The sequence below is a fragment of the Synchiropus splendidus genome, chromosome 7, assembly GCF_027744825.2.
Source record: "Synchiropus splendidus isolate RoL2022-P1 chromosome 7, RoL_Sspl_1.0, whole genome shotgun sequence".
In the NCBI taxonomy this organism is placed as follows: Eukaryota; Metazoa; Chordata; class Actinopteri; order Syngnathiformes; family Callionymidae; genus Synchiropus; species Synchiropus splendidus.
This window is the reverse complement of record NC_071340.1, coordinates 7,429,698-7,446,969: the sequence shown is the minus strand read 5'-3', so window position 1 is coordinate 7,446,969 and position 17,272 is coordinate 7,429,698. Positions and strand designations below refer to the sequence as shown.

The 17,272-nt window shown below is 40.3% G+C and overlaps 1 protein-coding gene across 1 annotated transcript in view; it reads right to left on the bottom strand.

Moving 5' to 3' along the window:
• LOC128763129 (protein unc-13 homolog B-like) overlaps positions 1-17,272 on the bottom strand; it is a 108,765-nt gene that overhangs the window by 78,338 nt on the left and 13,155 nt on the right. The window contains exons 2-8 of the mRNA XM_053871945.1: positions 16,630-16,659; positions 10,179-10,278; positions 4,613-4,730; positions 2,856-2,979; positions 2,201-2,274; positions 1,749-1,806; positions 5-218 (exon numbers count right to left, since the gene is read on the bottom strand). Of these exons, the coding sequence (XP_053727920.1) occupies positions 5-218; positions 1,749-1,806; positions 2,201-2,274; positions 2,856-2,979; positions 4,613-4,730; positions 10,179-10,278; positions 16,630-16,659 (718 nt within the window). The remainder of the gene's footprint in view (positions 1-4; positions 219-1,748; positions 1,807-2,200; positions 2,275-2,855; positions 2,980-4,612; positions 4,731-10,178; positions 10,279-16,629; positions 16,660-17,272) is intronic.

The following is a 17,272-nucleotide window of genomic DNA, read 5'->3' as shown; positions in this document are numbered from 1 at the left end:
CTACCTTGGTCCTCGTATTTCCCTGTAGTCTAGCTCATAGCTATGCACTGATTCTGACTCCCTGGAGAGGCTCTGATGTTGGACTCTGTGTCCTATTGGGTACTGGTGCGCAGAGGAATTGGTGTGTGAGGAGTTGTGGTAGCGAGGTGGTCTTCTTCCAGTCTCACTGCGATAGTCACTATCCCGGTCATCCACTGCACAGTCCCGCTCGTCGTAGTCTGGGTGAATGACAAGAGTCAACATCACTTCAGAGACATCAGACTTCTGAGGAGGGAGAGTACACACACATACTGTGTCTGGAATGCAAAATGTGATTGAGAGAAATGAGAATTATCGTGATGTGAATGAGACGGCCACGGATGTTGAAACCTCAATCACGCTTCTGTGAATGCATCTGGCTCCCTCTTGAGGGAGCTAACGTTTAGTACAGTGGCAGTGGAAATGTGGACAAAGATGATGGATGAAAGATGTCGGGACGGCAAAACACAATTTCATGACACCAAATCCAGAGATCAATACATACGCTGCTGGTCACTCCATCCAAAATAACTCCAGCTGCCTGCAGGTATGAAAGCAGGTACAGGATAAGATTTGGCAGATGCCTAGAACCAGTTGTGATCTGGAGTACACTGAGGTGAAAGGTGGGTGGCTGATCATATCTCCAGAATTATGGATGTTTAACACTGATAAAAAGAAAGCTTGTGTATTTTGAGATGTCTCAAAGCTGCGATTCAGAACATCTACTTTCCACTCCCTTTCACAAATCTTATCATCATCCATCCACCCATATCTTCCAGCTGACAACACAATCTCACACCCAAGGCTTCAAATAGCAACTACTTTCAAGTGAGTCCTCTGAGCAACATGTTGGTCAATTACACTTTCAATGAAAGCATGTTTTGCCTTCCGCACTACAACTACAACAAGACAGCGCTGCTGGGGTGGCGCTGCTGTTGCTCAGATTATATAAGTGCGACCCAGTGATGTCCGTTAAAACCCAATTTAAGAACATTAGCTAGGGAATTGACATTGTCACATGATCCCAAATTTATGATGCCTGGGAATGTTTGCTGGCCTGGAAGGACCTCTGAGTTCACCGATACTTGGTACTGATGGATGAAGCCCATCCGCGATCCTATACTGTGCAAGGCTCACTAGACAGATCCAGCATAGAAAACTACAGCTTTCATTCACGATGCAAAATCACCAAATCACTCAAATGGCATCAAAACACTGTAAATATTACTACTACCATACACAGAGTTTTCACCCGGTCACTTACTTTGGTGGCTTTCCTGGCAACCTTTCCCATGAGGTGATATTACAATGGAAATTCTACTCTGGCTAAAGAAAATTTTGGAATTTTTGAGTCACAACTGGCTGAAGTGAGTGGATAACAGAAAGCTTGTGGGGGAAAATACAAATAGCAACGTGCGAAGTGGTGTACAGTCAACAAGTGAATGAATCCATAAGTCAGTTTCTGTCTAAAAATAATGCAGTTGATGCTTTCTGAAGTTACTTTCATTGTAGCTTACTTCTGAGTAAGGAAAAGGGAACTAAGCTTGAGACATTGCAATGTTCTCACACGTGTGAGGTTAAACAACATGACATCTGTGTGTGCAGAATTCTAAAGTCGAATGAAGCACTTAAAATAAAAGCCCACAAATTGCACTTTTTAACACTGGCTGTTGAAAATCAGGCAATGACAGTGTTGCGTTTTAGATACAGTCAGCAACAATCATACTCACAACACTGGGAGGGAGCTGATGTCATGTCTCCTCTTTGGCCTTCTTCCTGGAGAGGATACTACAAAGAGGAGCAAAAATATGTTGATTCGTGGCACACACCAAAACAGCGTTTATGAATGTGCTGTAACACCCGACACTCGCCTAAAGATGGTAGCAGAGAGTCAAAACTAACGAAGATGACACTGGACTCATTCAAACTGAAGATCAACTGAATCAACACACTGACCACAGGTGATAGAAGTTATATCACCTGTGTCCATATATATATATATATATATATACACACACACACACACACACACACACAAAAGTGAAAAGAAAACCTCAAGGCAAGATGATTTGGACATGCTGGACAGGTCTTAAATCCTATCCAGGACCAACAGTGACCTTAACCTTTATCTACCTTACACAAGGTGGACTCATTGATTAATGCCTTTGTGGTAAAGACTCACATCATCATGTATCCTCATGGTGTTGATTCGCTCCAGCTTACTGGTCCAGTACTGCGCCTCATCGTCCGGGATGTCTAGAACGAAGTAAAGGAATGACATGTTTCAGGCAAGAGACAGTGGACGCAAACTCAGCCAGAAGAGCAAAAAAGGGAGTAAATAATGGAAGAATCCTGACAGTGACAAAGCAATTTAAAGTTCAACTATTTCTGCAGACACCATTGAAGTCCAACAGATTCCCATTCATGCATGTTTAATTACAGATGTTGCCACTTCGGGGCCTGGAAATAGCTTCACTTCAGGGGTTGCAGGGTTTTCTACAACGCGAGAGACAGAAAAGACACGTCAGCTCAGCAGGAATCCTCGTGCGTAGGATGGAGACAGAAAGTTACCGGGTGAAACTAAATATGAATCATTAATTGCTCTATTGTTTCATCATGTTGTTTTTCCTGAATAAATAATTCACTAAACAAAGTCATTCTTGTTCTTTTCAATGAACAGGATATATAAATAGTATTTCCTCAATTCTACGGAGAGAAGAAGGAGCATATCTTTGTGAGGCTTCTTTGTGAAATCTTTAGGACTGTATGCAAACATATACGTATAAAGTTTAAGTATGGGCCATGAGTCTCGCAATGGTTGTGTCACCCAAACACACCGAACGGCAGCTCGAAGCGAGCGTCCATCAGGATTCGATGAGGAGTCGGGTTGGTGGTGCCGCAGATTTCATCTTCTCGCATCAACACCTCTGAATCCAGACTGGTCCACTCTCCCGGCCCTTCCTGAAACAGCCACACTCAGGATGAGGATGATGAAGCATCTATTACACAATTACACACTGGAAAAAAACAGACGATTGGTAAAGAGATGATCACTATGGCACGGTGGCTTTAGTGAGGACAGCCCTCGCCTTCCTTTCCATTTAAATTAATCCCTCCATGCAACTCAAATGGCCTAGTGTTGTTATGACACTTCATTTTGAAAAACAGCCATGTTTCAAGGAGCTGCTCAGCTGTGTCAGAGAGGGCTTAACTGAATTCACAAAAACTGTGTGTGCCAAACAAATTAAAAACAGAACAAAACTTCAGAAGCTCTTTTTTAAATGACTGCCCCCCACCCTCCAAAAAAGATATGTACCACTCATATTAAATATAATAGTTTGCTGAAAACAGTGATGTCAGAATATAAATGCCAAATAGCATGCTCATCTCATTTCGGGATTAAAACATGGTTATGTAAGTGACCTGCACAGTTGCTTAAACATCTGTCCTTTCACAGCCTAATCACTTTTCTGGGAACCAACATCCAGACGATAACAAAACAGGGACAAAACTGCACATCAGTAACGGTCACCTTTAGCATCAAGGACTTTAAACCACATTGTTAAATCCTGCCAGTTTACCAAGGTAGAAAATAGACATAAATATCTATATTCTATATGGGCACATGTTACTAAAACTATTCAACATTTTTCATCCTTCAGCATGCCAAAATTAAGTCTCATATTGAGTCATATTATATACATTGATATATTACCACAAGTCGACCCCATTCAGCCCTTATCTCTTATCTGGATGGATCTATCCATAATGACATCCGTGAATCTCATTCACTGTCCTCTTCTTTCACTTCCAACATCCTTGGTCAAACCTCTCTAACTTGGTCTCTTCTCTCCCAGGGAGTTGTTGAAACTGATACACCCACTTCTGATGTTGTTGTTTTGTTCGATAAAAAAAAGGTAATTTTGTGATTAATAAATTTGTGATTAATTTATCTCAAACAATCGCAGTTTAATGGTATAAGAAAATTAAATAATTTGAAGCTACATTTTTTAATTTGAATGAATTTGGCATATTACTGAATCAAATGATGGAGCAACACATATATTTAAACAACAAAATATTTAGTTATATTATGCAGTATATTTATACTATATATATTTACTTTACAGTATTTTGCATCAGTTTGACAACAAATCACGATGGTGGCTATATTCAAGTTTTTATATAACCTTATTTAAACTAAAGCTCTTTTAATGTCTTGAAAACATTTGTATAAAAATTCAAATTTTAAAGGAATTTCAAATACATTCAGAGTAGTGGAAACGTTGTTGTTATCATCCGAGCTGAGACGTGTCTTGTGCATCAGTGTGATCAGCGGACCAGAAACTCCTGCACCTACAAAGGTTCTGTGTTGTCTGGAGAGCAAACTGTTAAATTAAATTACATTAATTTTTTTTTTGGTTGTAATTAATTAATCGTAATTAACTTGTTAAAGTCCCACTACCAGTAAATTTGCATTTTTGGCGCGTAATGTCTTCAACAACCAACCTCAAGACAGATTTGATAAAGTAATAAATTCTTAATTCTTGGAATCAGTGTTTGAGTGCACGTGCCTGCGCGTGAGTGTAGTCACCTGCTCAGACTGCCGTATGCTGTCCAGGCGTAACAGAGCTGTCCCAATCATGGTGTCCCATATTAAGCCTTTATTCCACAGCTCCACCACCAGACCAGACTCCTGATGGTTGACCTCACTGTGGAAACACACAACACAGTTCAATAATAAGTATTGCAAATGACACAAGCCTTTCCCAGCAACCAACAATATGCAGACTTCTTTTCACTGAGTTCTCTCAGTCAACGATCGGCAACTGCCTGGTTCTATGACAACGGGTGAAATGAAACAATCAATCCTTGGTTCCGTTGGAAATGATTCTGGAAAATGTTTGAAGTGTTCCATTGGAGAGGCTGCATCCATCATTCAGATCACTGACTTATATTTGCTGTATATTTCCCACTAACTGCCTGTCAGTCAGGGCTGCTGACACCTCCCAGCATGAATGTATGTGTAGGAGACAAACAAATCAAGAAGACAAGTCAAAGCCCTGACATTTCATCGCTTTTGCATGATTGCCATCTTTTCCAGAGCTCCTGTTGATAGACTAATCAGTTCAGCTTTGATTCATCATGTCACCTGCCCATCTGACTGAAGAGGCTCATTGCATCAAGCGAGTGAACTAGGAAGGCAGCTCGGATGCTTTTGTCTCATCTATGATAAGTAACAATTGTTATACATTCCTGGGGCGAAAGATAAAAGGCTTAAGTTGATCACAAAAATATTTTTTCTCACCTCACAAACCTTCTGTTGCTCTTCTACATCGAGAATCTCTACAGGGTCTACGAGGGTCACTACAATATGACCACAGGTAGGAGAACAAAGTATAGGGAGCAACTGTGTCTTTTGCTTGGGCTCTTTCTTCATCGCGAAAGACTCGTGACTGAAAACAGATCCATCTTATTGACTTAGACATACTCCACCTGTCCATCCTGCCAGAGAACCCTGGTCTTAAATTCGGCTATCTGTGGCTCTTTCCTTTGGCTACAGTGGGTCACCCGCAAAAGAAAAAGATGGGTCCGATTTTAAGCTATGACTCAGACCCAAAAAACAGTCAGACAAGTCAATACAAACATGACATGAGAGATTCACAGAAGTGTGTGTGTGCGTATGTGCGTCTGCACACATCCCCGACAGTGGCGTGTGCCCTCCATCACTCCCATTATTGAAGAAAATTGTTTGTCAGGTAATGGAGGGAGTGAAAAAGTGTATTTTTATCACACTGTAATTCCTACATACACACACAGACACACACACATCTATCAACCCTTTGGTTTATAAGAGAAAAATAAGAGACTGGATGAGAGGGAAATTACAGACGACAAAGTCTGGGAGGGTGTTGAAGCAGGGCAGGTGATGTCACTGCACATAAAGGCCTGTAATAATAATCATTATTTGAATTATTGTAAAGCTTCATTACTATCGCATTTTTTAGAACACTTTGAGAACAACATGCTTTTCTGGCAGAACAACATAGAATGTTTGGCCCATAAAGGTGTACAGCTATTCCTTCAGTGAAGCAGAACTAAGAAAAGGTTTGGAAGCCAATACATAAATGAAAGCCTCTAAAAATGAGTTTTTAGCCAAGTATTAAATGTGTCTCTGATCAGTAGTTTGTTCTGAAGTCGTGGAGTTCAGTCAGAATAGGCAAACATTTTGGATGTAATCTTTTGACTTGTATCAGCTCAGCGATCACATGATTTAAAGTGAGTTCAGCATTTCATGTTTTTCATCATGTAGACCAGGCTTGTCACTCTGAAGTCATTTTCATTCGGCCAATCTGAGAGTCAAACTTTTTTACTATCCAATGCTCCACTTCACAATGTCACCTCAACACACACTCACACAGCTAATGTTCAACAGGTGCTGACAAAGTCAATGCCAAAGAAAGTTTCCATTAGTTTCCTGTGTTCATATATAGAACTGCCATGTCTCCCACTTCTGTACTCCACATAAACGAACAAGTTACATCAATTTTCTGTTTAGATTTTTGCTCCGTATGTGAGGTGACATGCCACAAATGTTCCTTTAGGCGTGGAAACAACTATTTAACAAGGCACTCTCACATTAGTAGTGATTTTCTATCCCCCACCGAAATGACAGCAAAGCCTTTGCATTAGAGTGGAATAGAATCAATACGACGACAAACAACAGTCACGTGATCACGACAAACTCACCTGTAAATACAGGGGTTCTAAACAATACTCAGCCCTAAAACTGAATGAAAGGATTCATATTACCTTTCAAATTAGTTTGAGAAGCTAACTGTTTTTTCCACTTTTAAATATTGGCCCCAAAATAAGGTGTCTTATGCCTCATAGCAGTATTATTATCAGATTCACCTACGGTTAGCTATTGCAACCATACTACAAAACCTAGACTTGGTAAAGATTTAACATGTCATGTTGCTACTAGGCATGGTGAGGTAACAGCACCAAGTGACACACAACTGGGAGTCAGGTCAGAAAATGAACACTGAAGGACAGAAAAACAACTGGACTCAGTGAAAAGGAAAATGAAGACCTGCTTTAAAAATCAAAAGTTGACGTAGCTGCTGATAAACACGTGAGGCGAGCTGACCCCAGCGACTGTAGGATCAAGATTTAAATCTTCTTATCTGAAGTGCTGGCTAACCAACACACAGACCACACACACACAGTGAATGAATGGGTGATCAGAGGAGGAGAGTGTGGATTGATGGTAACGCATACCACTAGTTTGGGTATCAGCGCACAAAATCCATTTGAGTTCTCCGCACAATTTAAGAAGACAAGGTAGCTAAATTGACCTGCGACATCCAACAGAAGACGGCTACAACCTTTCAACACAAAATCAATGATTACATCGCACTTAACTTTTCCTGATTTGGGGAGGGTTAACTAGATGCAGACAGCCAGAGATTGAGAGCTCAAGAGATTAAGATTAGGGAAAGCCTGAATTGGTCACCTAAAAAAATAAATGAAACTGCTTCACCGGTTTTCTCCGTCTTTGACTTAAAACATCAAACAGAGGACTTTCAATCTCACTGACAAACAAAAGTCACAGCAAAAACGCTCGGCCACAATTGAAGATATAAACACTGCTGTCTTACAGAACAGTGCAAAATTGTGTTGAACAGTGTTGATATTATCAGTCCATGCATTAGCATAATTATATATGTCACATTTATAAATACTGAATTCTGTACAAAACAATATAGATTCCATTTAATGAATATGTTCATAATAAAATGTTGAAGGGTAATGTGACTCTTTTCTGGCCAGTCACCGAAGACATACATGCTGTATTTCTGAGAGAATCCACTCAACTCATAATGATTGCAGATAATGGATCTAAAAAAAAAGATTCATAATCAGATTTAGGCTTTGAAGTATTGGCATTTGAGATATTTGCATTGAGCGGACCAGTGCCAACATGCTAGACAGATGAGGAGGTTTCTCTGAAAAGCTAGCCAAGCTGCGGTCAAGGGTCAGCTGGGACAGACGAGGTACCACCTGCTCAATCTTACACATGATCACATGACAGCACGACGGCCTGCACATCTGGCAAAGAGTATCCTCATGGCCCGCCACAATCACAGTCAGTATTGTGACTCTGTCTTCCATGTCTACCATTCATTTGCAACCCACCCTGTGTTTATAATGTTTCTCTTTTCAAATGGTCATTTGTCAATGGTCAACTTTGTGTCCACCGATCATGCATCATTAATGATCCCTCATCTCTGCCTGCTGATTTTTTCGTGCACCATTGGAGACCTTCGATCAGGACAAATCCACTTGGACCCTCCAACAGCATCTCACACCATTAATTTGATTGAATTCTATATGACTACCAACACCTTTCTGCGTTAACATCAGTCATGACAAGGGTTATTTGAAAGAAACTTTGCATGGAACAGACATAACTTTTACAATATATTTATTGACTCACTGGCTTGTGGGACTGTAGCAGGATGTTATGTAATCGGTGCGGCTTGATGGCCAAACACTCAGTTGTAATGAGGTTATAACAAGGTCATTTGACAAGAGCGCTTATTGGGTTATAACATGAGCTTCATACTGAACCAGACAGTAAATTGAACGAGGACGGAATTAAAGAAGCTAATATCACTGTGGTTCTGTAGGAAGAGCAGAACCAACATTTTCAAGTCAAATGTGTTTAGCTTCAGCATAGAAAATTTTACACCAGATTTTTGGATATTCTAAGCGAAGAAGGAAGGAAAAGCTCAACAATGGATATCTGGGTATCTTCTGGCTGATGTCCCCTTGACTCTGGGTGAGTAAATAAAAAGCACAAATTATTGGCCAAAACATCAAGACTTTATCGCCACTAATGTGGGGAAGAAATCTGTCTCATGCGGGTCTAAAATATTCATTTCAATTTCATTTTCCAAAGGAGAGCAAGTGGACTCATTTTATAAACTGTGATCAAAGTGGATAGGCGATGTCAAACCATTTAGATCTCACTTCAACTATGTCTACAATGTATGTAACATGTCACTAAATTACACTCAAATGATCATTGCTTTTCAGTCCAGGTGGGATACCATGATGATATTCTGAATACTGGAATGTATGACATGCTTTTTCAATAAAAATTTTAATGTTTAAAGGAAAATTATTCCATGAAATGTGTGTAAAAGTTAAATAGAAATGGAACAAAATAGTAATATAAATACTGTATTTTACAATTAATTGACCTTTTTGCACTTTTTTTTAAAGCTTAAAATCTCATGACTTGTCAAATCACCTTCAGTCGGGATGTTTTGGTGAATCTGGAAGTGAAGAAGCTCCCCTGGGACAAGAAAACTAATCAAACAGCATTGGGGGTTTTTTTTACAAAAAAAAAATGTCAACTGAAACTGACACATTAAAGTCCAAGATGTAGTTTATTTTAGCTCGGAATCTTGTTGTAATGTTTAATATGCGCATGGCTGTTACCTCACTAACTTTTGTTGAACTACGTCACAGCATGAGAGTTAAACCCAAAATCCAAACCCAAAAAGGTTCCAACCAATCAGGAGCATAGAGTTTCACCTATCAGATGTCTGAAGGTGCAGTTAGTTCGGTAGGAACAAAAACCAAGACCCACACAATTCTTCTGAGATTCAGCTTGACACCCTCATATTAGAGGGTCACAAACACAGCGGATGTCCAGCTATAAAAGCTCACCGACCAAAGTGCCCCTGTGAGTCTCACTGTTGGATTTTAGAATCAGCTACTTTAGCTCCCCGGTGTAATCAGACTGGAATGGACATTTCATTAGATTTATCACTGACTCATCCACTTATCTGAGCTTGGCATGCAATTTCCCTCCATCCATCCTACCTGCTCAAACCACAAATTCCCATTTAGTAGCCTGTGACAGCCAGCCAGCCCCGAGTTCCACAGGCAACTGATGCACTGGTTCTATTTCAGTGAGGCCTATTACAGCCTGCGAGAACGTCAGCTAATGGAGGATACCATGCCTGCATTGGTCCAAAGGAACATTGAGATTGATGGTAGTACATTTGTTTGGTCACACTTGTCACACACTGAGAGGAAAGAACCAGCTTTTTCCAGAAAGGCAACAACAATGGGATACTCACAACATGAAGTCTTGCTCCCAACATGGCTGGTCCCCTCGGACGGTGACAGTTGTGCTCTTGACATTCTGCACTTTCAAAGTCACGTAGGCATTGAATTTGTCTGCACAGACAAAGGGTGACAATTAAAACCTGCAATATAAGGTTAGATACAATTGAAAAATGAGGAAGTTGTGGAGTTTTTACTGTCTGCGATGCTGACATCATTCATGCACACCATTGTGGATTATCGATTTAATAACAGTCATCACTTTTAAAACATTTAATTTCGCTGCAGTCAGGGACGTGTACAGATAGACACCTAGTGGTGCTCGAGCATTTCACTGCATGAGGAAAGTGGCCCTTCTGGAGTCCTTTTTTTCCTCATTCTACAATGCCCTTGATGTTTTGTTTGATATTTCTAATTACCTCACTGTAAAATGCACTCAATTTAAAAGATGAATGCCGGACATGAACCAGCACCCTTAGGTTTCCAGGGGATATGCCCTGACCAGAATGCCACAATGAAGTCACATATGGAGCTGCTCCGAAATGTAACATGGTTTTGTCACAATAGACACACGAAAGTAGCTCATTCCAGCGACAAACAGTCCCCCAAAATATCTGTGCAAGTGCCTGGCACTGGAACATTTTCCTTACTTCATCATGTCTCCAAATCATGAGAAAACTAAGTTCATAAATAATGCAGTTTAGCACAGAAAACTACCAAAAATAAACAATTACAATCAAATAAATCGTAACTTGATAGTGAATACTGATTTTTTTTGTGGTACTCCTGATGTATACAGAATGAAATTCAATACTAAGGCATCTGCCATGTAGAAACCACATTTTTCCATTATCCACTCTATTTTCAAAAAAGTGGGCTGTAAAAAAACATTGCCATTTCAGACATCCACATGAACCCCATGAATCTGCTGTCATCATACTACATGCTTAGGGGCACAGCGGGGAGCAACCTGTATGAATTTCAATTCCGTATGGTCTTGTTTCACTGTGGTTTGAAAAAATAAATTTTGCCTTTTGGTGTTCAAAGTAAACTTGGAATTGTTTACTGCTATTTATACTGACAGAGTTGCTGAAGATTTTGTGCCAATATTTACAATAAGCTAGTCCACTGATATTGTATTGAAGTGACAACTTTTGGGGAGGGCAACAAGGCAGCGGCAGCAGTGACAAAAGAATCCGGATCAGCTGTACACGGAGACATAGATCGAGTATTTTCAAATTTAACCACTCTGTGCCTCTGTGGTGAATGAAAACTCTGGACCCATGCGGATGAAAGATGACATCCAAGCACAAGTGTGTGTGCGTTTGTGTGTGTGAGGCTCCAAGATTATTAGCATAATCAGCAGGAAGTGAGGAGGTTATGAAAGCAGCGCGGCCACTTAATCCTTAATGCAAGATTGCCTGCTTCAAGTGACTCTCTTAGAACGGACAAATACAGCAAGTCAAGGTGCTGTATGCTTTGCTTTAGTCTGTTGTGGCCCTCAAAGGGGGAAATAAAGAGGACGGCAGATGTAGCAGAATTATAAAGCAATGAGGTGACGTATCATATTGGTCCAAGAATCACACGTCTAACCAGGAGCTACATAATGTTTGAACAAGTTATGCCAAGCCACAGTTTGCAACCAGAGGCGAGAGAGATGTTTACAGTATTACAGTGTGATCATAGGTCAATATTTAATTCCAGTCTTCTCACTGTGACAAAACAGGTCAACTGGAAGAGACTTACCAAGCATACCGCTGTGTTGTTTATCTCGATTCTATTTATCTAATGCCACATCAAACGTTCCCTGTAAACATTGGCCTGTTTACCTGTCCAGCAGGGGTCAGTCCTAATGGGGACAGCTAGCAGGTGAGAGGGTTAATGGAGTGTAATCCATCATTCACTTAAGGGGATTGCCAGGCTCATGCCATGAGAGGGATCGAGGGGTACCAACAGGACAACACAATCAGCAGCAAAATAAAACAGATAGTCCAAGTAATAATCCATGAAAACTGAATATGTTGTGGGCAAAACTTTAGCAAGCTTTATCAACACTGCCACATTAAGACAGCATATTTGACTTGAGCAAACACCGGGAGGCTGCACCCAGCATAGGCCGTCTGGCAGCGCAACCTGCATCATTTATAATTAAGCCACTTAATGTATAAATATAAATAATTTCTATCCGTCACACATGGATGTGCACAGCGTGGTCAGGCGCAATGACATTTAGAAGATGGCTACAGCGACGACGGAATGAGTGTGTCTGTGGGCTAGTTTATCCTATATTGTGGAGACCAATTCTTGACAAAACACTATCCTTGTGAGGACCATATGACTGTGGGGACCTTTGGCTGGACCCCACGAGGTTAAGCCTCAAATTGAGGATGAGGGCTTTAAAATAACTGGGTCATGATAATTGGGTTTAAGTTTGTTCAGGGTCCTGGTGTTTTGGATGGTTAAGTTTAGGGTGAGAGGCTGGGAGAGCTTTTGAGAAACCCCAAAACTCTTAACAAGGGCAGAAATACGAAAATGTGTGCATGTGAGTACCTGGTTTATCCTTACTCGTGGGGCAAAATTCTTAGCAAAGCACCTCCTTGGTCAGACCCCACAAATCCAAGCCTCAATTTGAGGATGAAGATGTTAAAAGAAATAATTATTATGAAGTTTACGTTTGGTTCAGAGTCCTGGTTAAAGTAAGCCACTTGTTCAGGAGGGTTGAGGGTGAGAGGCTGGGGTAAGCTTTATGGCAATGAGAGGTCCTCATAAAGATAGCAATTCAATAAAATATTCCACTTTGGCATTACTATTTCCAAGGGCTGTAGCTTGAAAATGGTGAGAGATAAAGGTACACTGAATAAAAAAAAAAAAATCTTTAATGTGACCCCCGGTTTGGGTTGGAAGTAAATTCACTCATTAAATTTGTACAATATGATGTCAACAAGTGGCAGCCGTAGTGAATTACATTACATTTATAAATGTTTTTTCTATCATCTATAGTAGTAACAATGATGACAGCTGGGCATCGTCGTTGTCGTTTGCGATGGGGCTGTGAACGCCTCTGATCCTCCACCGTCACTCACACTGTATTTTATCCCACAACTTGCACCACATGTGCCATTACTTATGCATTTTTTTATATTAACAAGCAGAATTTGACCCTGCTGCTAAGTCCCCGGACCTGGTGAAGCAATGTGTCGACTCCAGTATGCTGTTCTCTGCTTGTAGACTCACAGCAAATGAACTCGCTGATGCTAAGCAGCGTTCCTTTCTGTCTTACTGCCCGACAAAACAGCTTCATCAGAGTGTGAACATATTCCTCATCAGAATCTGAGTCAGTCATTTTCACTCTCATGCTCTCTGTTATGCTCTTACTACAGAACTACAATCATCCTCCCTCGTCTCGTTAACAAATCTATTCACTACAAAACTTTGATCACTCACAAATGTTGCTCAGATTGAAGTTAAAGGCATCTGCCATCCGCATGTGTGAAGTAGTACATCAGGCTTAATATTTGCAGCTTGGCATGTTTAAATGCAACAAGCAACTGGTGTCTGATGAGTTAACTCTTTGCAAGAATTAATTCAAGAAAGAATTGAAAGATCATGAGATGAAAAAAGGTCCTTGTGACAATCATTCATTATTTTACTGCTGAATCTGCAATTCACCCATTAATACACACAAATCTGGGCCTGGATAGTCAAAGTCGTAAAAGTAACATCTGACACTTCCAATGGACACATTCATGGCACAGTTCTGTCTCTCACTTCCACATCAGGTGTACCTCTGATGGCAGACAAATCAAGTAAATCACCTCTATGTTGTACTGTGTGCTGTTTGAGTGTGTGTTGTTCATGCGCACACACAACACGTGTTAATTAAGATCACAACAAAACACTAAACTAAGTCACTCGAATCATGCATTATATTTTTGATCTGGTCCAAAGCAGACTGGTCTCTCCAGCATGGCTCAGACAGAGCCACGGAGGAGGACGTGTTCAGAGCTGTGCCGATGTCACTTGTAACTTTTCATTCACCGAAATTTCAATTTATATAGCAATAACCTCCAAACACAGCATCATGATGAGGGACTAATGCATCATGAAGAGGAGGAATTCATAGATATGAATCAAATGTCAGAAAAGTCGGATTTGTAGGCAAGGTGTTATGTTTTTCTTGTGCTTTTATTTGTTATGTCCTGTCTGTGTTTTCCTTTGTTCCCCCCAGCTTCATGGCAGCGCAGCTGGAGCTCGTCCGATGATCAACCAGATGGTTGTTCCACGTCCTCCGGTAAAGTTCGTCTCGAAATCTGTATCACCCACGTTCTTTGTAAACCTTCTACCGGGCCCAATATGAGTTTTTCTAACTTGTGTCTTATTTTCTCTTGTTGGCTTTTTCTTCCTCGCGGTCGTGTTTGAGTATTACTCCGCCTCGTGTGTGTATCCGAGTGCAGTTTTTGTTGTCCCTGTTAGTTGGCTTAATTCGCCTCTTTTCTGTGTTTCTGTGTTTTTCCCCTTCCTTGAGTGTTTCCGCATTCTCGCTCCACGTTTTGGATAGACGTCTTTAGTTCTTTGTTTTCTGTTGGTGCCCCGTTATTTTTCTTTGTTGTATATTAAAGCTTGTTAAAACTTAACCTCGTCTGTGTCAGTCTTCTGTAGGCCAGTTACAGTTGGCTGTTCACCTGAGCCAACCATGGCACAAGGTCCTCCTTAAACTTTTCAATGAGAGTGTGATGATTTGAAATTAAAAGGTGATATTCTAATCTGCCATCGGCACCTCCCACAAATGGAGTTTCTGAATGTCCCTGGAGAGCAGTCAGCTCCCCGAAGTGATTATTGTATTGCTATTTGCAATTACAATATTCAGATCACGGCCCCGAAAATGGGCCAGCAGACTGAAACATCGAGCTAAGCACACAAGTGTGTCACCTGACAAAGAAGTCGTATTAGTCTGAAGAACATATTGATCTTGGTTTTCAAAGAAAACCCTAGAAAGTGTGCCAGTGAAAAATCAAAACAATGTTTAAATGATGTAAAATGATTCGTTTTTCATCATTCCATTTATCGCATTTAAAGATGTTTTTAAGAGAATCGCTTCACTGTTAATGAGCATGAGGCAATACTGATGTCCACATTACCAAAAGCAGACCACATCAATATTTGTAGGTCATGCATGTTCAAACCTATTAGAACGCAAAGCTATATAAAATATTTATTATTCATAGATAAAAAAAAAAACATGATCAAAGTGTTGAGGTCACTCAAACAGAGGCTGATTTTTTTTAACCCACTGGAACATGACATTTTAGTTCTTGATGAAACAGCCAGAAGGGATTTAAAAAGCCATTCACTACTGTACATTGAAATTGTTTGTGCTACATTTCATTTGGGAGTGCTGCAATACATGCAATATATGTTGCAGCTAATTTAAACAACGCTACCAAACACAAGAATGGCCATGGGGCGTCCAATGATGGTGCTTGAGTCATTGAACGCAAAACATGAGTCAACTGACTAATGGAAGCATTACTGTACATCGGAAGAGTCACTCAGTTTCATCTGAGGCCATGTACAGGTGTCACTAGCAGGGTAACTTGAAAATACATTGAATCTAAATATTGTAATAAATATCATAAATCTGTCCATAAAAAAAAGTATCTTTTTATCACTCATCCACACCGGCTACTGAGGACCTGACAGGTCTGTTGTATGAAGCCACAAAGTTTATCCGTGTTACCGGCCACTGTTGTGGTAAAGACTCAAGGAGATGCAGTCGAAATATCCAGTAGGTAACTGTGAACTAACCCTTGGCGAGCCCTTGACAATTTCACCCCAAAAAAATACGAATCTACATGCAACTTTGCAATGGGTCAAGTCGGACCCAGATTAAGATTCTGACAGAACATAAACTATTATTAATAATTAAATTTCTCCTGAAAGTTAGCTCCAAGGAATACAAAAAAGTAACCCCCCCCGGATCTGGAGTCCATGTCAATGTAAGGAATCTGTCATCTGAGATGACACATTGTCAGTTTGAGGCGAGCAGGTGGCCAGTCTGTGATGATGTATTGATTTTCCCCCCTTTTCGATTGTTCATCAGCTGCAAGCTCAACATATGTATGTAAGTACAGTGGGAGACAACATAACAAATCTGAAGTCTGTGAAACAACTGAGCAGATTTTTAGATTTTCAGGTTTTTAACTCACAATAATCAAGCATTTTTGTCTAGAACTACTCTGACATGTTGTCAGCACAGCCCATGCAAGTCTAAACCATACATGATCACATCTTTATCGTATAACCTGCAGGACTTTCATGTGGTTCATAGGCACAATCATCCATCATAAGTCTGCTGCCATTCACACATCACACATTCACATGTTTCACACAGCACTGTGAGAAATATACAGTCTGTGGTGTGCCACATGATCAGAAATAAAAACGGAAATAAAAAGTCATTCTTACCAGGAGGTCCATGGAGTTTGGCTTTCTTTACTGAAAAATAAAAAATAAAGCATGTTAGGACATCTTTAAGACTGAAAAGCTGTACAGGCGCCGAAACTAAAAACACCTGATTCTTTAGATCATTATTCTCTCAGATCCATTGCTTATAACTGACATATAATGCTACTGATTCCAATCTGTGACTCCCTCCCTTTAGTCATGGTGTGGTTCCCAAGTAACCAATGTGGGTGTATAAAATCTAGTATATTCCATTTAGTAGTACGCAAAATTGATCTTTTTTTTTTCATTTTGATTATGATTATTTGTGATTTTGTGATATTGCCTTCAAAATGTCAGTTTTTGAAGCATCTCAAATGAAATCTATAGATACTGTTTGACTCGGGTTGCACCGACTGAGCCTATTCATCATCACCAATATGGGCAATTATGATGGCAGATCAAATGGCAAATATACACCTATTTTTAATTAAGATGGGATTCAAGTTCATACATGAGTTATGCTATTCCTCCTTTAAATCGTACATCACGATGTACAGATGACAAAACAAAGCAGGTTCTTTATCGGGTAAATCACACTGCTCGATGTGATGCCGCAGGTAGCAGTGAGCCAGTCGGACATGAAGGAGGTCATTTGGCAATACTT